Here is a 27527-nt window from a genome sequence, read left to right as displayed (position 1 = left end):
TGAGTATGCTCGAGAAACAACAAGGGGGCCAGTGTGGCTGGAGCAGAGAAAGCAGAGGGGAGAACAGGAGGTCAGAGGGGGATCAGGCAGTCTTGTGGGCCCCTCTCATGACTCTGGCTTCCACTCTGATGGATGGGAGCCATTTTGAGCAGGGAAAGTGACAAGATCTAACGGAAGCTTCAAAGGGCACTTTGGACATTGTGCGGTTAACAGACTACAGAGAGGGCACAGTCCAAAGCCGGGAGACTGGTGAGGGGCTGCCCAGAAATCTAGGTGTGACCTGAGGGGGGGGGGGGGGCCGGGCTGGAAGAGGTCGCATTTGTGACCTGTTCTGAAGGTAGTCACGTGCGCGATCATAGGTGAAGCCATGAGCGAACCCGCCCTCAGCTGTCTGGGGGCCAGCCACACCACCCCGCTCACTTTCTCCCGCGTGGTCCTCGGGTCATCGAACCGCACGCGGGGCAGACGCCCAGCCGGGCAAGCTGACGACGAGCCCAGGCAGGGCCAGCAGGGGACCGCGGTGTGGACTTCCCGCCCCACTGCTGCCCCAGAGGCAGTCTCGTGCCCCTGCGAGAAGCAGCTTAACCCCCAGCTCTTGTCCGGTCCCCTCATTATGCAGGTGGGGACACTGCCGCACAGAACCGCAAAGGGATTTGCCATTCGGGGAGTCGGAACCAGTCTCCCGGGACACAGTCTCCCGGCTCCGTGTCCCGTGCTCGCTCGCTCTCTCTCTCATGCTGCAAGCCCAAGATCTGCCCCGCAGGACTGTGGTGACAGACGTCAGGGGCTTGGTCAGGCCTGCCCACCCTTTTCCAAAGAAGGGGGTCGCGGTGGGGGCTGGGAAGGAGCACAGCTTCGTCCAGCAGACTTCATCCCCACACTACTCCATCCTTGGTCTGCTTCTTAACCACCCAGGTCTGCGTAAGAGTGAAGTCTACACCCTGCTAGCGTACGAAAAGACAAAACAGGTGATCTTGGCCCTTGGCCACCGAAGCGGAGGCTCAGTGGAGGCGTTCAGCCAGAAAGAAAAGGATTGGCATTAACAGGCCCTTCGCCGCCCTTTCCACCATCGTTGTCGAGAGGACCTAGGTTGGGTTGCACCGGGGAGCCCCCCGCAGCTGACGCTGAGCCCAGACTGTAGCTGTAGAGAGTGAGAGGGCTGGGTGTCAGCCCCCAGGGAGGGCCACGCGGCTCGACTAGCGGGCGGGGACGCGCATCTGGGAGGACTGGAGGGGCCTAGGGCTGGAACCGGCGAGCAGAAGCGGCAGACGGGGCCCCTCCACGGCAGGCGTCAGGCTGACCACGAGGAGGGGGGACCGGGAGTCTGAGCAGCTAGAAAGCAGGTGACGGCGGTTTAGGTGGGGAGAGAGAGGAGCAGCCCCACGGGAGCCTGCTCGCGAGGCGAGGGCTCGGGGGGAGCAGCTCCCCGGCTGGGATTCGACGGGTAGGGGAGCCTACCCCAGGGGAGCGGATACCCACCTTGCTCCGCCGTGGCCTCCTGCTCCTCTCGCCACCGTGCTTCGCCACAACTAGTGACAGCCTCCCTGTTACCCCGCCATGGCGGCGGCCTCCTGGGGCAGGCCGCTGCCGGCCCTCCGTACCCCCTTCTCCCTTCTTCCCTTGAGGGCACGCTCCCTCGTGCACGTGATGGATGCCCACGAAGGTTGGGGTCCCCGGGAGCAGAGGCTGAGATGGACACAGCAGTGGGCAGGTTTGCTGGGGACACCTGTCCACGAGAAGGGGAAGAAGTTGGGGTGGGCCCAGGGAGAGGCTGGGCTGCGATGCGGGCACGACAAAGGTCTCGGCCGACCCCACGAGGCCCTCCCCGCAGCTGTCCTGCATTGCGCCCGAGAAACTCGGCCTTGATGTTCCTTGGTATCCCTGCAGCATCCAATCCCGGGGGGGCAAGCCATTCTGGAAGCGTCTGAGAACAATGAGCCAGCAGCCCTCCCAGCGGCTGCAGAAAGAAGTCCTTCAGTCCTAAAGGGGGAGCCGGGGGGTGCATTACCACGTCCACCACAGATGCCCCCTACATACTATGTTCCCACCTTCCCTTGACGGTGACCGTTGTTGTGGGGACCTTATTATGTCACCTGTTGCCACAGCATCTCCACGAAGCCTACTCCATGGGCATCCCCGCCCTAGTGACTGGAAGGGTCGCTGCCGTTTTCACTTACAATCCTAGCTGGATCCATGACCGAACGGGGCCCCGGGACTCCCCTGAGCCTCAGCTCTCTCACCTGTCAAGTGGGGATAACAACAACCCCCCAGCAGGTGGCTGTGGGGATTAGACGGAGGATGTGTGGGAGAGGCTGACCGCAGCACCTGCTCGTGGGAAACACTCATAAATGGCCCCCACCGGCACCGTCCCGGTCGCCCTTTCCCTTCGCAAAACACCTTCATCCACCAGAAAGCCATGGGCCAGGGGAGGTGGGAGACCCGGCACCCCATGGCAAGCACCCAGTCCTTTGTGCCACGTGACCCCCCCAGCAGGTCCCGTGGGAGGTGAGCCCGAGGTCCCTCCCACTCTGAGCATCCCTGTGACTCCTGGCTGCCCCCGCCCCAGCCACTGTCGGGAAGCCACCCGCCCGCCAGAGAGCTCCCTCCTCAACGTCCGAGCTCGCGTGGGGAGCGCCGGGCCCCTCCTCGGTGCGGGGGGCACAGGCCGAGCCGCATCCGCCCGGGCGCCTCAAAGCTCTTTGACACTTGTTAATGTCTTCCCGCTTCCGTGCGAGCGGGTCTGGTTCGCATTAGCACCCAGGCCCCACGGTGGTCGGACGCAGGGCTTGGGCTCCGTCCAGAACGTGTCAGACTCCGCTGGGGTTCTTCTGACTACTTATCTAACGTGGAACATCGAGTGGTTTGATCTGCCAATTAGGCTCACCCAGAGCCGCTAACTGGAAGCAGATGGGCCGATACGTTATCGTACAGGGACCGCACACTTCCCTCTTCCCGACAGAAGGGGAAGGCGGTGCCCTGCGCGTCTCCCCTGGCCCACCCTGGACACCCCTGCAGGGGCAGCGGGTCCGAGGGCCTCCCCCCGGGGGGTCCCGGGGGAGTCGGCCTCGTCTCCCCTCCCGCGAGAGCTGGAGGAGACTGCCGAAGCTGGATATGCAGTGAGCCGGGGTGAGAACCCACCCACGTGGCCCCAGAGTCCCAGGGCGTCTGCAAGCTGCTGCCGGTTCCCTCCATCTAGGGCTCCCGGGCCGGCCCCGGGGGGCCTTTATGCAGCAGCTCGACACCCGCCACTGGGCTGGGCCCAGGCTGCACAGAGGCAGGGGTGCTGTGAATGAAACGGTCCCTCTGGGGTCCCCTCCGACTCCTAGGTGGCCCCAAGCCCACCCACAGACAGCTTCTCCGACCAGTCCCACCCAAACCAGGATCCCTCCCCTCACTCCAGGGCCAGCCTGTCCCCAAGGAGCGTTGGTGCCCCAACTCCACGGCACCACTGGTCCGGGACATCATCCGCACTCACCTGCTGGCTGACACCCCAAGGGCCTCCCGCCTCCTCCCTCAGACCCGCGCACCTGTCTCCCTTCCGAAAGCTCTCCGAGCGTCTCTCTTAGGACAAAGGCCAAGTTCCTGATAAAGATCGTGGCTAAGCCTTGGCAGTTGCTCTGTCCTAGGCATCCTGTAAGTGTTCGCGCGGGACGGCACACGTACGTCCCTGGGGGGTGGGCGCTGTGACCTTCGCCCCATTCTATGGAGGACACAGAACTGCAGCCTGGGGCGGGGAGGGGCGTAAGTGAACATCCCCAGAGTCAAGCAGCGGGACGCCTCTCCTTCCCTCCTCTGTCCTTGTCTCCCCCTCCCTCTCTCTCCCCTCTTCAAGTCCTCCTTCCTTCTCCCTCCCTCTCTCCTTCTCTCTCTCCCTCTATACCCCTCCCCCCTCCCCCCCTCCCTCTCTCTCCCTTCATCTCCCCCTTTGGGGGTCCTGAGTCCTACACCAGAACATGAGCTGCCTGGACGCAGGGACCGTCCTCTCGGGCCATCCCCGATCCTCGGTGCTGCGGGGACCTGACCTTCGTAGGGCTTACTATTGTTAGTGAATGAATGCCAACTTCCCACGCCCTTCCCTTGCTCAGGGACCTGAACGGCTCACCCTAACCGTGACCTTCCACCCCTAGAGATCTGCGCCTGGTTCTCCCGGCTTCTAGCCACATGATCCGTTTATAATCCTGCCTCATCCATTGACTCAGCCACTCAGCCGGTATTTGTTGAGAGCCTGCTCTGTGCCAGGCACTTTTCTAGGTGCTTGGGCTGATGCATCAGTGAACAAAGCAGACAAAGCTCCCTGCCCTCACGGGGCTGACGGTTTATTGTGGGATAAAAACAACACTCAAGCCAAAGAGGTAAAATGTATGGTGTGTCAGTGGTACGTGTGAAGGCGAAAAGCTAAGCAGGCAGGAAAAATAAACGAGGAAACGAAGGAACCACCCGGGTGACAAGCTGAGGAAGAGCATTTCAAGAAGAGGGAACAGCCAGTGCAAAGGCCCTGGGGCACACACGTGGCACGTTTGGGGATGGAGAGGAAGCCCAGTGTGGCTGCAGGGAGCGTAGAGGGTGGGGTGTCCACAGCAAGGTAGGAGAGGTGGTGGGGAGCCCTGGGGGTCTCACACCGGCATAAGGACCATGGCTCTTCATCAGAGAGAGAGGGGGAGCCCCGGGACTGAGCAGAGGAGGGATAGGAAGTGACCTACTGCAGTGGGCAGGGCAGAAGCAGGGAGAGCACCTGGGAGGCTGTCGCTGGAACCCAGGTTCACCCCAGGTTTGGGATCTATTCAGTGTTGCTGACAGATCGGATGCAGGGTGAGAGAGAGGAGTCAGGGGTGACAAGATCGGGGACGTCGTCACTGATTCTACTGCCAACCTGTCCTTGCCTGTGAGGCCAAGGTCCAGCTTTCTGCCTTCCCTCTGTCACCCTCTCCACACCCCTGCAGCCCAGCCACCACGGAAGGTAGCCCATTCAGCCTGGCCTGGCCCCAGGGCCCCAGACCACACCCAGGTCCCACCAGGTCCCAGCAGGTGGGGGCCAGCCCCTGCAAAAGGCCCCCCACCCTGCGTTTCACTGCCCAGGCAACAAATGCCCAGCGCCTCGAGCAGCCAATGCATTGGAGGTGACTCCACAGGCGAGAGGAAGGCCACACAGAGACTGGCCTGCCTCTGACTCAAGGGCTCACAGACCGAAAAGGCAGCAGCCGGTCACAGGCCGGGACCAAGGAGGGTTAAAGTCAAGCAGCTCTGGACGTGCAAAGGACCTCCTCTGCCCCAAGGCAGGGAGGCCTTCCCCAGGGACTGAAGTGTCTCAACTGGGCCTCAAGGGATGAATGCAAGTCCCGCAGGGATAAGAGAGAAGGGACAGCTTGAGCACAGATGCGAAGCCAGGCCTGTTTGGGGAATCGCCAGGATCCCACGGGAGCCTCTGGGGGGTGAGGCTGGAGAGGCGAGCGGGAGCCAGATTCTGAAGCACAAAGCACCTGCCTCTTCCACGAAGGAGGCCAGGCCTTGGGGAGCCACAGAAGGGGTCTGAGCTGCGGAGGCCTGCGACCGAGACTGGGTCAAGGGGGCGTCACTCAGCTGGACTGGTATGGGAAGGGGTCAGGGTTCCAAGAGGGGGAAGCTTGAGAGATGCCCTACGAGGTCAGAGAGAGTGTGTCCAAAGGAGAGGACGACGGTGGCATTCAAAATCCGGTCCCCAGAGCGGACAAACCTCTAGACAAAAAAAGGGATGATCTGAGATCACAAGAGCCGGACCCCACCCCCAATTCTCCAAGTCCCAGCTCCCCAACCTGTAAGCTGGTTGGCCCCGAGCAAGTTAATCAGCCTCTCTGAGCTTCGGTTTCCTCTTGGGTAAGACACAGATGTGTTGGGCTGCAAGTGAGAGAAAACCCAACTCAAACTACCGGAGGCGATTAATGGACTCGCGGGAGGTTTCGGAGGAAGGGCCGCCTCCAAGTAAGATCCATGGGCTCAAACGGCTCCAAGGACCCAGTTTTTCCATCTTTGCACTTGGCCTTCTGCAAAGTCCAGCTTTCCTCTAAGGCTCACTTGCCCTGTGGTCCCACAAGAGTTGCCCCGAGCTGCTGTGTCTCAGCCTTGCCAGTTTCTACAGGAAGAACCTTTGTCCCAGGAAAAATCCCGGGAGTCCCTCTGCCTGGACCAACCTTCGGCCAAGGTCACCTGCCTCCATTCCCTGGGGCCAGGACAGAGTCAGCTCCCCTAGAACAGCAGAGACCTCTCCTAGGAGCATGGGGGCTTCCAGGTAGGGTGGGAGAGAAAGGGATGCCAGGGGGGTCACTGGTACCCATGGGGCAGTCATTGTGGGGATTAGAGATCCCACGTGTAGCACCCTCCTCGAGAGGCCACTATTCTTTTTTTTTTAATAAAAAAAAATTTTTAATGATTATCTTTATTTTTGAGACATAGAGAGACAGAGCAGGAGCAGGGGAGGGGCAGAGAGAGAAGGAGACACAGAATCGGAAGCAGGCTCCAGGCTCTGAGCTGTCAGCACAGAGCCTGACGCGGGGCTCAAACTCACAAACTACGAGATCATGACCTGAGCTGAAGTCAAACGCTCAACCGACTGAGCCACCCAGGAGCCCCCCCCCCTTTTTTTTTTTAATTTTTTTTAGTGTTATTTATTTTTGAGAGACAGATATATGGCACGAGTGGGGGAAGGGCAGAAAGAGAGGGAGACCCAGAATCCAAAGCAGGCTCCAGGCTCTGAGCTGTCAGCACAGAGCCCGACGCAGGGCTCGAACTCACGGACTGTGAGATCATGATCTGAGCTGAAGCCAGACGCTCAGCCAGCTGAGCCACTCAGGCGCCCCTAGAGGCCACTATTCTTTTTGTCATTGGGTATAAAAGACCATCGTGAGCAAGAAAAATGAGGTTTAATGTGCCGTCCCCAAAGATGAAACGGATGTCCGTAAACGGAAATCCCCAAGGGTCGGGTTTGAGTCAATCTAAGAAAAATTTCTAACAGCTGGCGTTGTCTTCCATGGGCGTCCTGTCACTGGAGGGGAACAAGAGAGGACCAACATCTCAGCTCAGGGCAGCTGTAGGGGGAGGTGTGGAGCGGATGCCTCCGAGGGCAGTGGGGTTCCAGGATTCCCTCTCTAATGGGGGTCCACGAGGCAGAAGCAGGAAAAGGAGGTCATTATCTCTTAAAAAAAAAAAAAAAAGTTGTAAACCAAGGCGTCAGAAGCATGGAAGGAAAGAGAATTAAGCGCTTAGAACTCCCTGAGCTTGGCAATCTGGTCCCGAGGGTGAGGGGGATGGGACATGGGCACATCAAGGAACAGACGGGGCACAGAGCTGCTCCCTGGAAGCTGGGGACTGGGCGGGGTCTCCCCTGGGAGGCAAGAGCAGGGGACAGAGAAGGGGTGCAATCGTTCTCCCCTGGGGGCTTCCCGGGCAGTCTCCAGCTGTCGGGGCCAGGCCAGCGCTCAGGACCGTGGGAATAGGACCAGAAGCAAGGGGTGGCCAGGAGCCCCTCAGGGGACCCCGGAGGGAGCGAGGCAGCGTGCGCACGGGTGCCTGAAGTGGGTACCAGGTGGGCAAGGTCAGGGTCCGCCCCGTCTAGCCCCGGCCCTCTTTCCAAGCCCGCTTCTCACACCGGCCACCCCACTCGGGCCGCCCCCCGGGTCTCCTCGCACCCACCTTAGCTCCTGCCGCCCCCACCTTCTGTCTTCACACTCAGACTTCCCGCCCCCGCCCCAAGCACTTCTCCGCCCTTGGTTGCTCTTTCCAAACGCCAGCCTCCCCCCGCCCACCGCCCCAGAGTCCTTCCCAAGTGGAGAGACTGTGCCCCTCCCTCCATGACTGGGTTCCCCGCACCAGCTCCCTGGGTGAGGCGTCGGGGCCCAGCTGTGAGGGGCTGGGGAAGCTCCCCCCACCCGTAAGACAAGGACGGGATAGTGGATAATGCAGTAAAGCCTTCGGGGAGGGTAATTCGTGTTAGCTGCCTCCTCATCGATGGTGAGAGCAGGTGTTTGTCTTACATTTCTTTTATTTATGTGTTTATTTGTTTATTGTTTTATTTGTTTATTTTAGAGACAGAGCAGGGGGAGGGGCAGAGAGAGAGAGAGTAAGAGAATCTTTTAAGTTTTTTTGTTTTTTTTAATCTCCTTAATGTTTATTCATTTTCAAGAGACAGAGTGCAAGCAGGGGTGGGGCAGAGAGCGAGGGAGACACAGAATCCGCAGCAGGCTCCAGGCTCCGAGCTGTCAGCACAGAGCCCGACGCGGGGCTCGAACTCACAGACCGTGAGATCATGACCTGAGCTGAAGTTGGATGCTCAACTGACTGAGCCACCCGGGCGCCCTCGAGAGAAAGAGAATCTTCAGCAGGCCCCACGCTCAGCCCAATGCGGGGATCCAACCCACGATCCTCGGATCATGACCCGAGCTGAAATCAAGAGTCGGACTCTCAGCCGACGAGCCACCCAGGCACCCCTGTCTTGTATTTCTAGATGCTTCTCAGGGTCCAGCACGCAAGGCCACGGGGCATGAATGGGATTCATGATGCAGTGGCCTGAGGGAACAGTAGTGGAGGAGAAGGGGAGACGAGCACCGTGACTCAGCTGTCCGGTCGATATTCGTGGAGCACCTGCTGTGGGCCGGCTCTGGAAAGACGCTCAGGAAAGGGAAACGGGGACCGTCCCTGCCATTGCTGTTATGGAGAAGCAGCTCCCAAAATACGAAGGCTGTTTTCCCAAACTTCAGGTGATTCAAAGCGAGATCCCATCACCCGCCACCTTGAAGCATGAAGGACAGAGACTCAGGACCAGAGGGAGATAGTCCTGCCTTCCGTGCCGCACATGAAGCTTCCGGAAAGTTGCTCCTGCCAGGGCCGGTGTTGGGCCAATCCAGGAATCACTCCCAGGGGAGTCCTGACACAGTCACGAGGTCACCCCAGTCACTGATTCCTGAGCCCATCACTCAGCCTCTCCAGGCTGCAGCTCGGAGGCGTCGGCAGGGAAGTTGGGGCTCCCTGGTGAGCTGTGACAGGCCGGCTCTGACCCCTGGACGGCGAACTCAGGGCTCCTCCCGCCATCGAGGGTGATGGGCACGGGCACAGCTAAACTCAGCATGGCAGCGTCTTCCAGGTTCAGCGGTGCCGGGGCGGCTCCGAGCACATGGGGGGCCCAAGCACCGCAAGACGACACCCAGAATTTGCTGGGGGCAAAGCCAGTTGCCACAAGAGGCTGGTACCATGGACTCGAACATATACCATGGACATTTGGGTGTAAAAAGGAGACACAACCTCCTTTTGAAGCCTGATGGTTCAAGGGAACATGTGAACTTGCAAAATGGTTGGCATTTATTGACTACCTACTGTATGCACTTCACGCCCATTCTCTCTGATCCTCCGACGTCCCGGCGAAGTAGGTATTGTTCCTATTTTATCTGATTTATTTTTAATCTTTTTAAATATAATTTGTCGTCAAATTGGCTAATACACAGTGTGTCAAGGGTGCCCTTGGTTTATTGTTCCTATTTTAGAGAAGGGGCCGTGTAGGCTCCGAAACAGTAAATAGAATTGGCCCAGAGTACACGGCTCAGAAGTGGCAACGCGGAAATGGAAGCTGAGGTCTCCGATCTCAGTCTTCTTTCTTGGGGCGGGGTGGGGGGAGGGGGGAACCTCTGGAAACAAGAAGGAAACGCCTTCGTTTCACCCAAGGGAGGTTTATTCATAAGCATTTTATGAAGCAGCCCCTATGCGCAGCCATGACTCAGAGAAGCTGGGTCCCAAGCTGGGTTCCAAGCTGGGGGGCGGGGGAGTCTGGGAGGTGAGGCGCAGACACGTGGGCAGGGAGTGAATGATGCCGGGCAGATGTCCCCCAACACCAGCCCCAGCCCAGCCTTCCAGCATGGCTGCCCCGAGCCGGAACCTGCGGACACCCGCTGTGACCACCAGATGGCGACTGTGGGCTGCTCCGATCCACCTCTGTCTTGGAGACCAATAGGGAGGTCACCCCGGATCCTTTTCCCAGCATGGGTGGCGGTGCCTGGCAAGCCAAACAGCTGCAGGGAAAGCGTGAGTATTTTTAGGCATCCACCAGCGGGTGGGTAAAAACGGCCAGGGTGCAGAGAACCTGGAGGGGGAGGCCAAATCAGAGAGTAGGGCGGGGTGGCGTCCCTGCTCCCAGCAGGGGCTGAACGAGTCACCACCACCCCTACCCCCACCCCGGGTCTCCATCTCCCAGGGCGGAGCCCTCTGGCCCCCTGGGCAGCCAGGGGGCAGTGCTAGTCCTTCCCGTGCTGTAGCCCTGAATCATGCTGCTGAAGTAGACGGGCGTGTTGCGATCCGGTTAGAAGAGGACCACGCAGCACTTGGGGCCGAAGTAGCCCAGGGGCCAAAGAGCCCAGAAGGTTGAGCACTGCGACCACGAGGTACAGGATGGTGACCAGGACCCCCTCGTAGACAGACATGAAGGTACGGAGGGAGATGGAAGAGGTGAAGTAGAAGGTCATGCGGAAGGTGATGAACTTGGCCTCGTTGTGGGTGGTGGGCAGCTCCTTGCCCACGTAGGCGAAGCTGAAGCCCGCCACGGACAGGAGCGGGTCCAGGCTGGTGTTGAACAGCAGCACTTTGTGGTAGTTGCAGGCGAGAACCATGATCTTGGGGTCATCGGGGCCGGGGCGGGCGGCGGGCTCGGCGGTCGTGGCCAGCACGTTGCCTGCCACGAAGACACAGGGCCCGTGGTAGCGGACCCAGTAGCCGTAGGCACGCGGGAGGCGCCTGGCCATCTTGAAGACGCGGACGATCTGGAAAGAGCGCACGGTGACACAGGAGATACAGACGGTGAAGCAGAGGGCGAAGAGGGTCTGGCGGCCGAGGCACGTGAAAAACGCGGGCTGCCCGACGCACATGGGGGACCGTCACCTATGCCAGCGGCAGTGGCATCGGCATCGGGAACCACCTGGGGCCCCCGGCCGAGCGAACCATGGGCGCGTGGCGGTGCCTCCAGAAGATCACCAAGATGGCCAGGGTGCGGAGGGAGCCCAGGATGGACAGCACGGCCACAGCGACGGCAGGTGCCTCTCGCCATTCAAGGGAGGCCAGCCGCCGCTTGAAGCAGGAGGCGTCGTTCCTCCGGGACCACCCGCAACTCGGGCAGGGCCGGCAGCCAAACTCGTCTGCAAGAGCCCACAGCAGTTCCCGTCAGATATACCCACCTTCCCAGCACCCACATCCTCTGCACCTGCACCCGGCCAGGCTGTAGGGGCAGGGAGGGGGCGAGCCAAGGGCGATGCCTGCGGTCGTAGCCACCTCTCACTGCGTCCCTCGTATCCACCGCCCATCAGATCCTCACTGCAACCCCATTTCACAGATGTGGCATCTGAGGCTCCTCCAGGCAGTTACAAAACCAGACAGTTACAGAGGCAGGATGTGGTCCAAGGTCCCCTTGACTCAGAGCCTGGAGACCGTGATGCCTCCCTTCCAAGACCGTACCCTCTGGTGAGATGGACATTCGACTGTTTATTCAAGTTTCTTTTTGAGTGCCATCCACTGTGATAGGCATCTGAGATGGGAGAGCACAGACGTGGATAAAACCGAGCCCCCTGACTTCCGGCTACCGACCAATTGCAAACAAACTTTTGTTGAGCACCTACTCTGTGCCCTGGGCTCTGCTGGGCACGTCGTAAGTACTCGGATCGGTAGATGTACAGACCGCTTAGTTACTAATCTGTGAGGTCATGAAAAAAAAATAATTCGGCCCCAACGGTGAACTGTGCTAAACACTGGAGGGATGACATTGTCCACCCCCCCTTCCTGGAGTTTATGATCTATAGGGGGAGATGTCAATTCTTCTCATCAAGGATGTCACTCAATAAACATTCACCGAGCAAACATTATATGCTCCGAACTACACGAGGCACTTGAGAGGCCACGGAGAGAAATCAGATCCTAGCCCTGTCTGCCAGAAACATTTCTTCTACGGACAGAGACATTCATTCATTTGTGCGTTTGTTTGTTCGTTCATTCATTCATTCATTCATCCAGTGGACATTCTCTGGCCTGACCCCCCTGGGCCCTCAGCTACATGTGTGTGCAGAGGGGATCAGTTACAGCCTCGCCTGCTTGAGGGCTGTTCCTTCTCCCACCCCCACGCCCTCACAGCATTGAAGATTTTTCTTACACCAGCGGTTAGGGAGATACAAGCGGAATCAGACATGGTCCGTGGCCTTTGGACACCTGTGTCCCCTGGATGAGACTCAAGAGACCCTGCCAAAGATGAACGGCCCTGAGAGCCCCAGGGCGGGGCAGGGGTGTGGGTCTGCGAGTCCCACATGCAGTTTGGTTGAGGAAGGTGCCTGGAAGGCAGTCGAGACACTCGAAGCAGCAGGGATGCATACCAGCAGGCTTCTTCTTCAGGCTGGCAGTCCTTGGAACACATGGACACAGGGATCTGGAGGGAGGAAGGCAAGAGACCCTGAGCCCAACCAGCAGGATGCTCAGGAAACGGAGCCTGGCCCCTGTCCGGGATGGGGAAGGAGCAGGGATTGCCACTAGAACGGGACCTTTGTAGGGACCCCCCCCCCCTCGTTTGGCCTGCCTGAGACCTGGTCCACCTTCTTCAGGTAACAGCGTGCGACTGTCGAGACGGAGACTTTCTGAGATTGCCGGGCAGATAAGATGTGGCTCTGGGGCTGCCAGCAGCCACCGTGTCTCCATAGAGGGAGGACATTCCAAGGAAGGACCTGAGATCTGGAGGGAATGAGACCCTGGATCTATCCGTGCCTGGAGTCTCAAGGTCCACTCCTGGAGTTTTCGGTGATGGGAGGGAACAACTTCACTTTGTAGAGTGGGGCAAAACCCGTCCTAAAATTCAGATGGCGTCTCAAGGGACCCTGAGTTCCCAAAGCAATCTTGAAAAAGAACAAAACTGGGGCGCCTGGGTGGCTCAGTCGGTTGAGCATCCGACTTCAGCTCAGGTCGCGATCTCGCGGTCCGCGAGTTCGAGCCCTGCGTCGGGCTCTGGGCTGATGGCTCAGAGCCTGGAGCCTGCTTCCGATTCTGTGTCTCCCTCTCTCTCTGCCCCTCCCCTGTTCATGCTCTGTCTCTCTCTGTCTCAAAAATAAATAAACATTAAAAAAATTAAAAAAAAAAAAAAAGAACAAAACTGGGGATGCACATTTCCTGACTTCAACACTGAACTGCGAAGCTATAGTAACCCAAGCGCTGTGGTGCTGGCATAAAAAACACACATACAGGGCGCCTGGGTGGCTCAGCCGGTGGAGCGTCCGACTTTGGCTCAGGTCACGAACTCGCTGTTTGTGGGTTCGAGCCCCACGTCGGGCTCTGTGCTGACATCTCAGAGCCTGGAGCCTGCTTCGGATTCTGTGTCTCCCTCTCTCCCTGTCCCTCCCTTGCTCACACCCTGTTTCTCTCTCAAGAATAAAGAAAGATTTAAAAAAAAGAGTTTTGTGTTGTTTTTTTTTTTTTAAAAAAGACACACATACAGACCAATAAAATAGAATAGAGAGTCCAGACACAAACCCTCACACATACGGTCAAATGATTTTTGACGGGTGTTCCAAGACCATTCAGTGGGGAAAAGATCATTTTCCAATGAATGGTGCTGGGAACGCTGGATATCCACGTACAAAAGAATAAAGTTGGACCTAATGCCACGTGCGGGTACCTCAAAATGGATCCATGACTCACAGGGAGACCTAAAATCATAAAAACCGCTACAAGAAAACACCGGGCACAAGTTTCAGGACACTGGATCTGGCAATGACCTTCCTGGATAGGACTTCGTGAAAATGGAAAACGTTTGTCCACCAAACGACAGAGAGTAATGTATGGAGAGCGTAAAAAGGCATCCCACAGAATGGGAGACAATATCTGCATGTTGTTCATCTACCAAGGGATTAATATCCAGCATATACAAAGAACTCCTAAAACATGATAACTCAGAAATGGACAAAGGACCTGAATAGAGATTTCTCCAAAGAAGATACACACATGGCGAATCAGTACTTGAAAAGCTGCTCAATCAGTAATCATGAGGGAAAGACAAATCAAAGCTACAGTGAGAGACCAGCCTACGCCCATTGGGATGGTTGCTATCAAAAAAACGGGTCATAACCCGGGCTGGCAAGGATGCAGAGGAACCGGGACCTCCTCATTCACCGCCGGGAGTGTAGACGGGGATGGCGGTGGTGGAAAACGGTATGGCAGTTCCTCAAAAAATTAAAAACAGAATTAACACACGATCCGGCTTCCACTTCTGGGTGTCTACTCAAAAGAATTGAAAGCAGAGATTCAAAGACACATTTGTACACCCATGTTTAATGCAGCGTTATTCACGATAGCTTAAACGTAGAAGCGACCCAAGTGTCCATTGATGGATGAACGGAGAAGCGAGATGTGATATATACCTGTAATGAATTATTCAGTCTAAAGAGGGAAGAAAATTCTGACACACGCCACAAAACGGATGAACCGTAAGAACATGATGTTGAGTGAAATTAGCCAGTCACGGAAGACAAATGCTGTGTGGTTCCGTTTATAGGAGGTTCTGAGTCCAATTCATAGGACCACAAAATAGAAGGGTGGCTTCCGGGGCGGGAAGGAGGGGAGAGTGGGGAGTTAGTGTTTGAGAAGTATAAAGTTTCAGGGAGCCTGGGTGGCTCAGTCGGTTAAGCATCCGACCTCGGCTCAAGGTCATGATCTCACGGCTTGTGGGTTCGAGCCCCGCGTCAGGCTCTGTGCTGACAGCTCGGAGCCTGGAGCCTGCTTCCGATTCTGTGTCTTCTTCTCTCTCTGCCCCTCCCCAGCTCATGCTCTGCCTCTGTCTCTCTCTCTCTCTCTCTCTCAAAAATAAACATTAAAAAATTATTTTACATTAATATATACCCAAACTTATAGAAGGCAGTGAACGCAGTACTTAGAGGGGATTGTGCAGCTCTAAATGCCTGATTAAAAGAGGAGAAAGCTCTCAAATCACTACCATTTGCTGTCTTATTGCAGTTAAGTTTACTCTTGTACTGTTCTCTGTCCACATGGCACTGGATCGCTCTGACATTCGGCAGAACATCATGCGGGTCCACTTTATTCATGGCATCGTACCGACGGGATCTGGTGAGTAGGAAGCAGGAAGCACCCTTCATGCCCACGCGAGACACAAATACTTAGGTACGAGGGTATATGATAAGGGCCCTGCCACACTGGTGATGCTTTCAGGGCTCCTGTGGTCTGGGAAAGGCCAGGACATCCTGTCTACGCGACAGAGCAACTTGTGACATCTTCTGCCTTCTGCCGTTAGAGACGTATGGCACTTGGCGAACCTCTCGAGATCGAGGGCGACCGCATAAATCGCTCTTGGAAAGACTGCTGCAACCCGCATTTATCAGGTGGCTCGGACGACGTCCGGTTTCCAGGCAAACGATGACAAGCCCGGAGGAGGACTCTGAAGCAGGCTCTGGCTGTAGGACGTGCTGTCCTTGCCACTCGGGCCATGTGGCCAAGCAGATTTGCTGATGCCAGCGTCACCTGCAGGGGACAAGAGGGTCCAGCCCCAGTATGAGAGGTTGCAAAACGTAGCTGTAACATACCTTCCACCAGAGTACGACTCTCTATTTGAAAATCAGCTCCTGGTGTCCTGCCGGGCCTTCGTGGAGAACAAGCACGTGGCCTCAGGACATCAAGTGACTCTCAGAGGCACGGAGCTGCGTGGTCAGGCAGGAAGAGTGGCACATGTCCATGCAACGGAAATGGCACATTTGGGATCAGGCCAAAGCAGGCCCCGGGGGCGGCGGGGAGGGGGCACAGACATGTATGTGTCTTAGGTCAGTGATTCACAGGTAATCTATCCCCAGCTTGATATATTAACGTGAGCTCAAAACGGACCGTTGCCACACTAGGCTCCTCTCGGGGACGCCCCCGAAGGGCGGTAACGAGGGAACGTGTCCCCAGGGGGTAGAGTTGAGAGCACAGCACGTGTTTGTTCACTTGGTGTGGACAGAGAAAGGCCCCAGAGAGCGGATATTCCTGGACAGCTGGGCAGCGACGAATGGCTTGGCCGGCTGCTCGGTGGGCCTGGAAAGAACAAGACCAGAAGAGTGGAGAGGACATCGTCTGGGCGGAAGGGTGTGTGCGTGGATGTACGAGAGGCAAAGCCTGATGATCTTTGTGTCTCGGGCCCATGCCCGTCGAGAACCCAGGGAGCGATGAAGAACCAGATGGACAGGACGAAGCTTCCAGTACGGGTCAGCCGCCCCGGGGCTTGCACGGAGTGCCCGCGGTGGCGAGGATGGGGGCTGTGGGCGGGAGCTCAGCGGCGTGGGCTTCCTCTCCGTGGTCGGCACCGCTGAATACCTAACCTTCCAGCCCGGAACCCACACTGAGCCCTTGATTTGGTACCATTCTACATGGATGCTGGCCCATCTATCAACCGCAGGTGCCTTCTTCCCTGGAGGGAGCACTGACTCATCCATGTAAGAACGTGCCTCCCTGTCTGCCACGCAGCACCCCCATCCCAGGGCGTACAGAGTGAACGAGTTACTGTCATGGGTCCCCCCACAAAGTCACCCCAGACAAGCGACCCATTGTGCGGCAAAGGGGGTGTGATGTGGGCACATGACCACAGGATCCACTGATACCAACACATTCCACACCACCATCGAGAAGTATCCCGTCTGATAAAACGATGGTATGGTGTATTAAGCGTTCAGGTAAGGTACCAGCTGGGGGACAGACAACACCTTGAGGGTAAGGACACTGCCCTTCAGGGTGAGGTATAAGCATTGAATGAAAGGCGGGTATGTAGCACTGTGGCCCCAACAGCTAGAACACATGGGTCCAGCCACCACGGGGCGGAAGAAGGCTCGGCCACGCTCACCATTGTTCTCGGGGGCTCATTGTAGAACCGGTGCTTTTTGTCCCCACAGGCTGGACTCTTCTGGAATCCAGGGTCTGGCCTCCAAAGAGGGAATATGTCTACATATCCCCAGACAAAATGGGTGCTAGGTTACCTCCTGGCTTTTCAGGGGCCACACGTCAGGGAACGAGAAGGCCAAGAAAGGAGGAGGTAGTTAACCTGGATTAGCAGGAGGGGCCAGGTCCCCACCACACAAGAGGGTAGGAAGGAGTAGGTCTGGAGTCCAGAAGATTCAGCGCAGTGGCCGGGTCATTACTGGACACCTGCCACAACCACGGGCCGGCACGGACAAGGCGACTGCGGGCTCAGACACCCGGGGACAAATGTCCGGAACATCCCACCAGCCAAGTGGCCAAGGGCGAAGGACTCCGGAATGGATGGCGGAAGGGAGGGATGAGGAACAGCGGCTCCACCTGGCCCCCACTGCAGCTGCAGGGCCTGTGATGGTGTCCACTCGAGTCCCCGTGAAGACACCAGGCTGGCTGCTGCCCCAAATGTGCCAGCCCACCAAGCTGTGGGGAGGACGTGAGCACAGCGACGGGTGGCCATCCATCTCTGTGGCTTCTCTCACGTTTTCTCAGCCCACCTTCTAGTCCTGCCCCTGCCATAGCAACCAATCCACGCAGGGGTTACCTGTCAGCACCTCCCCTAAGCTGCACTCGGTCTCTTTCACTCTCTGCCCGGGGGCTGTCGTGTGAGATGCTCGTGGGGAGCTGCTGGGCACCCACACATGTGTGACCTGGAAGCACAAGGGAGTTAATGCCCCATGCGGCGACCTTGGTCCACAGCGGGGAGGGGGGTGGTACAGACCAGTGGATCCATTCCATCCTCTTCCTTCCCTTGGGGACAATTCCAAAGTGGTCCCTTGGAAGGTTCCAGTAAGATCGAGCTCACAGTCGGTGTCCAGCTTAAGAACATTCCCTGCTACTGACTTTCTCTCTATCCCTAATGGACTCTCCCCCATCACCCACTCCTGCTCCCATGGAGCATATCCTGGAATAAACTGCACATAAACCCTTGCCTCAGGCTCTGCTTCCCAGGAAAAACCCCAGGCAAAGACACTGTTATTTGTTGACTTGCGTCCCCTCGAAGTTCACTGAAGTCTGAAACCCCAGGACCTAAAAATGTGAATTTACTTGGAACTAGGATCATTTCAGAGGTAATCAGTTAAGACGAGGTCATCCTGGAGTAGGGCGGGCCCCCACTCCAATATGAACCATGTCTTTATAAAAGGGGAGATTTGGAGACAGACACCCCCACAGGGAGAGTGCCCGTGGAGGTGACCACAGAGGTCGGGTGAGAAAACCCCAAGCCAAGGAAAGCCAGCGATGGCCAGCTAACCACCAGAAGTTGGGAGAGAGGCCTGGAACATCCTCCCTCTGGAGAGGGTTCCAGAAGGAACCAACCCTACTGACGGCTTGAGTTGGACTTCCAACCCCCAGACTGTGGCCCTTTGTGACAGCAGCCCTAGCAAACCATTAAAGACACCAACCCAACTGACTCCATAAAAACCCCCACGAAGCATAGGAACTAGAGGCACCCGGGACCACAGAAACTGTGGATAAAGTGTGCAGTCCATCGGGAGGACTGGTGAAGGCAGGCGGAGCTTTTTTTTATTATTATTTTTAAGTAGGCTGCATGCCCAGCACGGAGCCCAACACAGGGGTCTAAACTCACGACCCTGAGATCAAGACCTGCGCTGAGATCCAGAGTCGGATGCTTAACCGACTGAGCCACCCAGGTGCCCTGGCTCTTTGAACTTTTAGATCCCCCCACCTCCCCCGCTCCCCACGAGGCTGGGTCTCTACCCTTCCCCACATCGCGGCCATTCTGACAGCTTGTAACCTAAGAGGGTAAAACAAAGGAGCTTTCAGACTGACAGATGTCAGACACAGGTGAAGGCACAGCTACTGTCCCCAAAACGCGAGTACTAATCGATGGGATGTAGACTGAATGCTGCGTATAGAGACGTGCGAAAGCTGTGTGGCCTTTTATGGGTCACGCGACCCCCTCTGTGCCTCCAGTTTTCCAACCCCAAAGACAGGAGGAACAGTACTCTCTATTTCCCAGGGTTGACATGAGAATTGAAGTCCTTAGCACTCACGTGTCCCCCTAACGTTCACTTTGCGCAGCCCCCTGAGCCCCTGGGTCCTGAGGATCCAGAAAGCTCTAGACTTCCACAGTGCTTAGTCAATGGGAGGAGGGACACCCACAAATAGGGACGCCATCATTGCTCGATAATGGATCTCAGGTCCACAGGGCCCTTGCCACCCCTGCACGAGCCAGTGCCCAGACCCAGGTCCCAGCCCCCCACCAGCCCTCCGAGAGCTGACCGTGTTGTTGGCCGTGTGCCAGGAGACGTCACGGATGGCCCTCAGCCGTCGTAGCACCGGGCGGTAGGAGGCGATGCTCCGGAAAGGTCCTGGCTCAGGTCCCACCGCCACTGGATGATCTCCAGGCGCATGAGTAGGTCCCCTCGCTGGTCAAAAAAGATCCGGTGGCCCAGGAGGGTGAAGTTGACCTTCCAGATTTCCTGAAGCAGCTGGAGAGGCCACAGGGAAAGGAAGCGAAGCTGGCGTCAGAAGTCGGGCCCGATCTGGGGGAGAGTGACTACCCCACGAGACTGGGTGTCCACATCCCTACAAGGGGGCAATGAGACCGCAGATGTGGCCACCCGGGAGGCAGCGGCTGGGAGCCCCGGCTCTGTAGTCGGACACACCTGGGTTCAGGCACCAGCTCTGCCACCTGCTCTGAGCCTTGGGCCTGTCGCCCAACCTCCGTGAGCTCCAGTCTCCTCTTCCGCAAAGTAGGACAACAAAAACCCTGTCTCCCGGGCTCTGAAGCAACATGTGAGTTTCCCAATGTTGGGAGCTTAGCACAGGGCCTGCAAACTAGGAAGTGCTCCCCTCCGGCCGTGGTGTCGACATTGTTCCTGCTCCCCGGAAGTCACCTCGGCCATCCCGCGGGGACCCAACACCTGGGCTCCAGAGTCCACCGCCTCTCTCACTTGCAAGGGTCAGCTGCCCTCACCCCTGCCCCCTGGGTGCTTCCGGCTTCCCCACAGTTGCAGGCGACCCTCGGGTCTCTCCCCCGTGCCATCCCCCGTCACTCTGAGAATGCGGAAGCTGTACAAACTGGAACACGCTTTGGACTGGGCATCCTTTGGCCTGAATCCCAATCTGAGCTCCTTCCTCAGTTTGCTGTGTGACTTTGGCCAAGTCACTGAACCTCTCTGGGCAGACCACCGCCCACCCCCCGCCCTCGAAAGAGCTTCCAACTTAGATACCCCATCAATCTGACTCCTCGGCTTTCCCTCCATAAATGAGAGAGTCTATTGGGCTATGTCTTGGGGGTCCAGAGCTCACCTCGCCTCGGGGACCGACAGACAGACAGCCAAGTGCTTCGGGCCCTAGCCTTCTTCCTGCTCTGCCCAGGGAGTGAGGTCTCCAGAAGCCTCTTTGGAATTTGCACATGTTGCTGGGACTGAGGGCAGTGGTCTTGGGAGCTGAGAGGAGGAAACTCCTCCCCGGTGGCGGCCTCTGGATGGGGATCCGGATGCCGTGAAGGGCCCACAGGGAACCAGGTCCTGGTGTCGGATTCCAGGGCTCGAAGGCAGGGGGTCAGAAAGTATTGTCCCTGAAACCCTCCTGAGTGGAGGAGGTCTGGACTATTGTCCAGACACTGGTGTCGGAAATGAATGAGGAGAAAGAGAAGGACATTCGGCTTCTACTCGGCAGCAGGTAATGTGCACACGTCACTGCTAATCCTCACAAAAGCTCAGCAGGGTGCGTATTATCCTTTCCAGCCAGCACAGGAGAAACCTGGGGCTCAGAGATATTAATTAACTTGCCCCAGGTTGCACCGCTAATGGGGCCAAGCTGGACTCAAACCCAGGTCTGCCTGAGGACAAAGCTCTCTGCCTCCCAACGGACGGACAGATGGGCCACAGCTGAGACGCTGGGGTGGACAGAGGCGGAGAGAAGGACTCAGTGAAGAGCCAGTGAGGGTGGTGAGCAGGTGGCCTGTGGTCCCGGCCGGCTGGTCACTGTTAGAGCCCCAAGGGCCCCAGTCCCAACCCCATTAAGTAAAAGGATGGGACCCCAAGACTCTGAGAACACCTTGCAACTCCAACGCTCTATGATTCCACGACCTGCTGAAGATCTTCCCTTGGACTCCCGAAGCCCCCTCTCATTTGCCAGCCTGGATTTTCCCCAGCCTCCCCCTAATCGCCCCCTCCCCATCATCACGGGCGGAGCATCCTCCTGGCCTCTATCTCCAAGTCTCCCCTTCACCTGGGCCTCCCCCTCCTCCCTGCCCCCAAGGGGTGCCCTCCTCTCCATCCCCACTGCCCCTGTCCTGGAGCATCACCACCCCCTGGCCCCTCCCTAGCTGGGTGGCCGTCACTCCTCTGAACCTCCATCTCCCCTCTGTATGGGCAGCAGCCATCGAGTAACAGTGGTTAGTCACAGGGCGTCTGGGGATAGATGATAATTCACACAGAGGGGTTAGCACAGTGCCGGGACATAGTAGGGGCTCATTCATTCATTCATTCATTCAAGAAATATCCACTGAGAGTCAACTCTGAGCCAGATCCGGTTCTAGCAGCTCAGGATACAGCACAGAACAGGACGGTAGGATTGAAAGGTCCCTGCTCTCCCCGGCCTACGTCTGGGAGGAGGAGGGTGGTGGGGAAGAGCCGATAAACAAGAAGGCAAGTAAATAAACACAACAAAGACACTTTGGGGTAAGAGTTATGACAAAAATCCACAGGCTGGCGTGGCATGACCCAGCATTGGGGGGAGGGGGCCCTGCACAAGTGGGGCCTTTGGGGTAACGGAGAGGGACAGCCGGAGCTCAGCTCGTCCCCTCACCGGGCCGTGTGCCCGCGGTAGGGTGGCATCTACCCCCGGGCAGAGGGCATCGTGGTCTAACGCGTCTGCACAAAAGGGCATCATTTCTACTGTTCACGCCAGTGGAGACCCTGGGAGACATTGCCATAGGATGATGGGCTGGGGTCCCTACTTCCTGTCCCTGTCACCCCTCCACCTCCACCCCAAACTGGCTTGTTGGATTGTCTTCAAAACAGCAATTTCGGTGCTTGCCTTGGAACTCACTGTGGGCTCCTACTGCGTCTAGAGCAAAGCCCCAGCTCCTTCATCCGGCACTTAATGCCCTCCAATGTCACCTGCAGCTCCCCTTGTCCCCCATCCTTTGGTCACAGTGGCCTGATCACACGACCCAGACCACCATTCTCCTCCTGAGATGTCCAGTGCCTCCCTGGCCCTTCTCACTCCCAGCGATGCCGCCTCTCGCACACACACACACACACACACACATACACATTGCACCTCTGACTTCCTGCAGCACTCAGCAGAGACAGATCTTCCCGACTGTCCTTGTCCTTCCCAGGGTGAGGGTCCGGGGCACCCGCAGTGCCCAGCCTGAGCCTGGCACGTCGCAGGTGCTCAGGAAATGAGTTGCCATGATTGGTGCTCTTTGGTCTCCACTGTTGGGAGAGGAAAGAAGTCAACTGGTCCTTCATCACAGCCGTTGCCACAGTTGTCTAGGAAACCTGAACAGTACGGTGGGAAAATCGGCGGGTTCAAAGGGCCGACCTGGGTTCAAACCCACGAACCACTGCTCACCACTAAAACCACCACAGACAGGTCACTTTGACTCCCTGTCTCAGCCTTCCTATCTGTGGATTATCGACCTCGTAGGATGGCCACGATTTAGGGTGATGTATTCCAGGCACTCATGGCCCACTGGATGCTCAAAAGACAGTAAAGCACCCATAATAATTATGTATATTATTAATGTAGCAGGGCACACAGTAAAATATAATATTCTGCTGGCTGAGGCTAGAATTCCTTTAAAGAATCATTGTAGTTTTAGAAAAAAATAAGCACTTAGGGTTGCAAGGTTAGGCTCTGAGATTATGGGGTAGAGAGGTTACAAATAAATAGATTAAGGGAAAGGGGGAGTTTTTGAAAGAGCTAACTCAATGGCTCTGTGGAGGAAGCAGACAAGCATTTGGGGAGGGGGGATCGAGAAGAGGGGAGGAAGGCGAGAATAAAGACAAAATATAGACAGCGTTAGGGGAGTACCTAAGCCCCAAACTTTAAAGCAAACAAACGAACAAGGAAGCATTCAAGCACAGTGTGCGTCTCTGATGAAATTCCCCTCTGGTCCTCCAGATCCTCAGTAAAATCTTCTACCCACATAAACTTCGTGGTTAGGTGTGTGTGTGTGTGTGTGTGTATGTGTGTGTGTGTGTGCGCGCGCACGCAGATCAGAAAAATACAGATTTAAATTCCAGGTCTGAATCCAGGCGACTCCTTGCCTCCTTACTCCTCTGAATCGTCCAGACCTGGGACGACAGAAGATGCATAAACCCAAGGCAGAGCCTCAGAGAGCTGAACACAGAAGTCCTCCCCCAAGGCCGCCACCCTGGAGAAACGGCAGGGGGCCCGGGGTGCCCACTGCCTGCCAGGCCTCCTTCCAGGGAACTTCACCCAAATCTCCTGCCGGGACAGGCTATCTTGGATGGCCAGGACTACATTCATGTAAAAAAAAGGAGTTTTGTCACCATGAAGCACTTCTGGTTTTATGTGTCTGGGGACAGGGTACGTCCCCTGGCCTCTCCTGCCAGTTTGCCCAGGACCCGGCCAGAGAGGGGGACGCTAGAGCAGGGCAGTGGTCTCCGTGGCAACCACTCAGGGCTGTGGCGGTGCCTGCGCTGTGTGGCCCCGACTCTCCGTGGGCGGGGCCTCACCTGCCAGGGATAAACGACCCGCTAGGAGCGGCTGGTCTGGGTGCAGCCCAGGAGCCTGTGCAGCGCGTGGGCCTGTCGTGCAGGACCGGGTCGATGGCCCAGGACTCGGAGGCGATCCGCACGACGCCCGTGAGGTTCTGGCGGAGCACCTCGCGGAAGAAGTTGTGCAGGACCAGCTCTGGCGACAACAGGACCACGACGCGCGCAGAGCTCTGCCGCTGCTCGTCCACGATGGCCTTCAGGCGCCGGCGCTCCCACTGCGTCACCGCCTGGTTCGGCTGGGGCATGGGCAGCGTCACCCGGAAGGCGATGCAGATGTCGCCGCCGGCCGGGCGATCGCTGAGCAGCTGGCTGTTGTCGCGGCCGTAGTCGCCGCTGCTCACCAGCGCGATGATCCAGTTCCGGCGGAAGTACAACATCAGCTGCACCATGGCCTCAGTCTGGTGATCGGCGCCCGGCGCTGTGCGCGGAAGGGCCGGGAAGCGCTGCTTGTCCCGTAGCTCGTCACTGATGGCGCTGTAGGTGATCTGCCCGAGAGCGGAGGGCCGCCAGCGTGAGCTAGGGCCTCACCAGGCCGCCATCACCCCCCCACCCCGGGGTCACCACAGCATCCCCCCACCCTTCCCCTTGGCTGTCTCTGCTGCTGTTCGTGGCAGCCGGGTGGCCTCTGCGACCACTTGTCCGTCACCTTACTCCTCAGCTCAAAACTCCCCAACAGCTCCTAATGTCACTCGAGGACAGCCAGAGTCCTTCCGTGGCCCCCAAGGGGCTCCACCACTGACCCCGGCCCTCGCCTCTCTGGCTTCGTCTTCTCCTACTGTCCCGCCTGGTCCCGGAGCTGCTCACCGGTTCGGCCAACGCACCAGGCTCCTGCCGGCCTCTGCATTCGCTGCCCCCTCTTCCGGAGCGCTCTTCTCCTAGGCACCCACATAGCTCCCTCACTCCTTCCCCTCCCTCAGGTGGTTGTCCAGTTGTCAGAAAGAGCCTCCTGGCCACCCCGCTTGAAACTGAGGTCTCCCCCTACCCGCCTGCCCACCGACCTGTCCAGCCTCCCTCGCCCTGCTGGCCTTTTCATTCTGTCCGGTGCACATCTCACTTTCCAACAGCCTATATCACAGTGTTTACGGACATGGCCTGGCTCTCCCGCCAGGAGATGAGCTCTAGGTGTTGTTCCCTGCCGTATCCCCAGCCCTACAACAGCACCTGCTCCATAAATATTTGTTAAACATAAGAAAGAATGAGTTTAGTCCTGGACGAGATGCCTCGTGTAAGCATATTAATGTTTACTAAGCACCTGCTACGTGTCAGACCCCTGGCACTTTACATAACAAAAATGACAGCAAACAGTGTAACTACCTACTATGTGCCGAGCCTCGTGCTAGCTGCTTTTTAGGGCATAAAAACTTTTTTTTTTTTTTTAATGCATAAAAACCTTATGCCAGTTCTGGTCGAGGCACCTTTAATCATGACGATGACAACACTTAGAATGACAGTAGTCATACCAATGGCACTTTTTTGAGGACCTCTTATGCGTCAGGCCTTGTGCCGGGCAACCGTACAAGATAGTGTCGAGCACTTCCTGAGTTTTCATCTTTGTGCAAGATGCTTTACGTACCATTACGTAAGCGACTAGCTTCTGTGTCCTGCAAACTCCTGCATAGCTTAAAGCCTTTAACGTTCAGACAGTCCTAGGATGGAACTCTTATCATCCCATTTTATAGGTGGGGAAGATGAGGCTCAGAGAGTTAAGAGGTTTGCTCAAGACCTCACAATGGCCAAGACGCAGAGCCAAGATGCACACCCAGGTGTGTCTGCCTCCAAAGCCTGAGCTCTTAACCACGCGGCTGGGCTGCCTTCCTAGGATTGGGGTTGACATTCTGACCCTGCTTCCCGCCTCCTCCTACCCCCAGGACCGGTGGGGGGAAGTGAGCCCCTTGGATAACCACTCCTCTGCCCCCCAGCTCCTTACCCCAGGACCCAGGGGCCTCCCCTGTGGAAGGAGCAAGAGGGAGAGGAAGCGGGCCACCGTCACAGTGGACTCAGAGTTGCCAGGGCCGAGGACAGCCACCGCACGGGGCACCCAGTGGCTGTAGTCCTCCTGGATGGGCAAGGAACAGTCCTCCTTTGCCGGGAAGTGGAGCACGGGCTGGACGTCGTTGGAGGTGCGGCCGACAGCCACCACCTCGTAGCCCAGCAGCACGCCAGGCAGCAGGCTGCTCTGGCTGTTGATCTCCTCCCCTGCAAAGCGCATGGCCTGCGTGAGATCGTAGCCCAACACCCTTATTTCATACCTGGGGGAGCCACGTGGGGTGGGGTGAGAGGCAGGTCCAGAGTGAGAGGGGGAAGGGATGGGAGAGCCGGGGAGTCCCCTCTGCCTGCCATAGGAAAGCCGAGGAGTGGCCCGAGAAGGAGCCACTGCAGAAGATTCCGGCATTTTTATCTCATCGTTGTCACCTATCACCATCACCACCACCGCCATTCTCACCATAGTCTTCGCTCTTTGCATTATCACCATTATTACTGCTCTCAATCTTATCGGCATCGCCACCATCACTGAACTCCCCTCTGTCATCACCGGCGTCAGCACATTCACTCGCCAATGTGCCGTCACTGGTAACCACCACACTCGTCATTCCCGAGCCAGCGTGTGATCTTCCCCGACGTCACATAAAGGGGGCACTTCTTGCAGTCAGCTTTTACACACTCTTTTTTCTCTCCCTCTCTCACAGGACGCCTTCACCCTCTCTGCACCAAGTCGCTATCTCATCATCCCACGCTGGGTCCACTATCCAAGCCTTCGTGCTTGCACGAAGGTGTCTCACCCAATCTTGAGTGATGCAGCCACCCCCGGGGCTCACAGGGGACAAGGTGAGTGGAGGAAATCCCTTCTGGTCCTGGAAGGGAAGCACCCCTTCCCACCTAACCGCAGCCCTAGAGAAATGCAAACCTTCCCCTCCAGTCTGAGAACCTGCGACCGAAAAACCACATTTCCGCCTTCCAAAGGCATAACCCCTGGTTTCTAGACTTGGACTTGACATGGGCTCAGTGGGAGTTCCCCACTTGACAAAGTAGGTGGGGGTGGTCTCGACAACCCCTCCAGGCTCAAATACCCTGTAACTCTTTATTTATTAAGACACGCGGCGGGACAACCAGCTCTCCATATTTCAGAATACAATTGCCAAAGATTTTGGTAACATGAACCGCACGGGGTCTCCCTGCAGGCCGGTGGGGATAATGCGGGATGAGAGGTTGGCAATGAATGAGGAAGAGCATTTTGAGCCCTTGGTCCTGGCGTGGTCCCCTGAGGAGCACAGGACCAGCCCAGGCTTCCCACTCCGCCCCCGTCGCCACCTCCAGCCCCACACTGGCGACTCACCCCTTGCACTGGGGCACCTGCAGGAGGTTGAGGTGGACGATGCCCTTCACGTTGGCATGGAGGGTAAAGAGGCCGCCGAGGAGGTAATCCCCAGCCAAGTAGAAGTCTGAGTTCTCAGCCGGCTCAGCCAGGAGCCGCGGCAGGATGATGAGGGAGCAGACTTCCCTGGCCCGGGGTCCCATGGCTGGGAAGTGAGGGGTCCCCGGAGGTGGCCCTGCCTCATCAGAGAGCTGGCACCTTGACACCAGGGGATTTGCACAGACATTTACATAGTGACGGTCTTGCCATGGCCGAAGGGGTGGGGAAACACCTGGACAGGTGGAGAAGCTTGAGAACTCTGGGGGGGAAGAAGAGGCTAGAATTAGGATGATCCCTTCCTAGGGCATGGTGGGCCCTGGGGGGTCTGGGAGAACGCCCTGCGGAGGTAGAGAAAGCATGTCCTGCTATCTCGGACACAAACTTAACCTTCTGCCACTCGG

At 57.4% G+C, this 27527-nt stretch overlaps 1 protein-coding gene across 1 annotated transcript; it reads right to left on the bottom strand.

The window, feature by feature from the left end:
* Nucleotides 1-8938: 8938 nt before the first annotated feature.
* TAS1R2 (taste 1 receptor member 2) lies at nucleotides 8939-27262 on the bottom strand. Its single transcript, XM_049618913.1, is given in 12 exon segments — nucleotides 8939-9179; nucleotides 10191-10363; nucleotides 10365-10880; nucleotides 10882-11144; nucleotides 12300-12382; nucleotides 12384-12418; nucleotides 19231-19319; nucleotides 19322-19469; nucleotides 19512-19536; nucleotides 23673-24199; nucleotides 25642-25963; nucleotides 27049-27262. Coding segments are annotated over 12 exon segments (2604 nt in total). The 5' UTR covers nucleotides 27231-27262.
* Between the last annotated feature and the right edge of the window lie 265 nt (nucleotides 27263-27527).

This window comes from Panthera uncia (assembly GCF_023721935.1).
Source record: "Panthera uncia isolate 11264 chromosome C1 unlocalized genomic scaffold, Puncia_PCG_1.0 HiC_scaffold_4, whole genome shotgun sequence".
NCBI classification, from domain to species: domain Eukaryota; kingdom Metazoa; phylum Chordata; class Mammalia; order Carnivora; family Felidae; genus Panthera; species Panthera uncia.
Note: the sequence above shows the minus strand (reverse complement) of the source record. Positions and strands in the feature narration are given on the sequence as shown.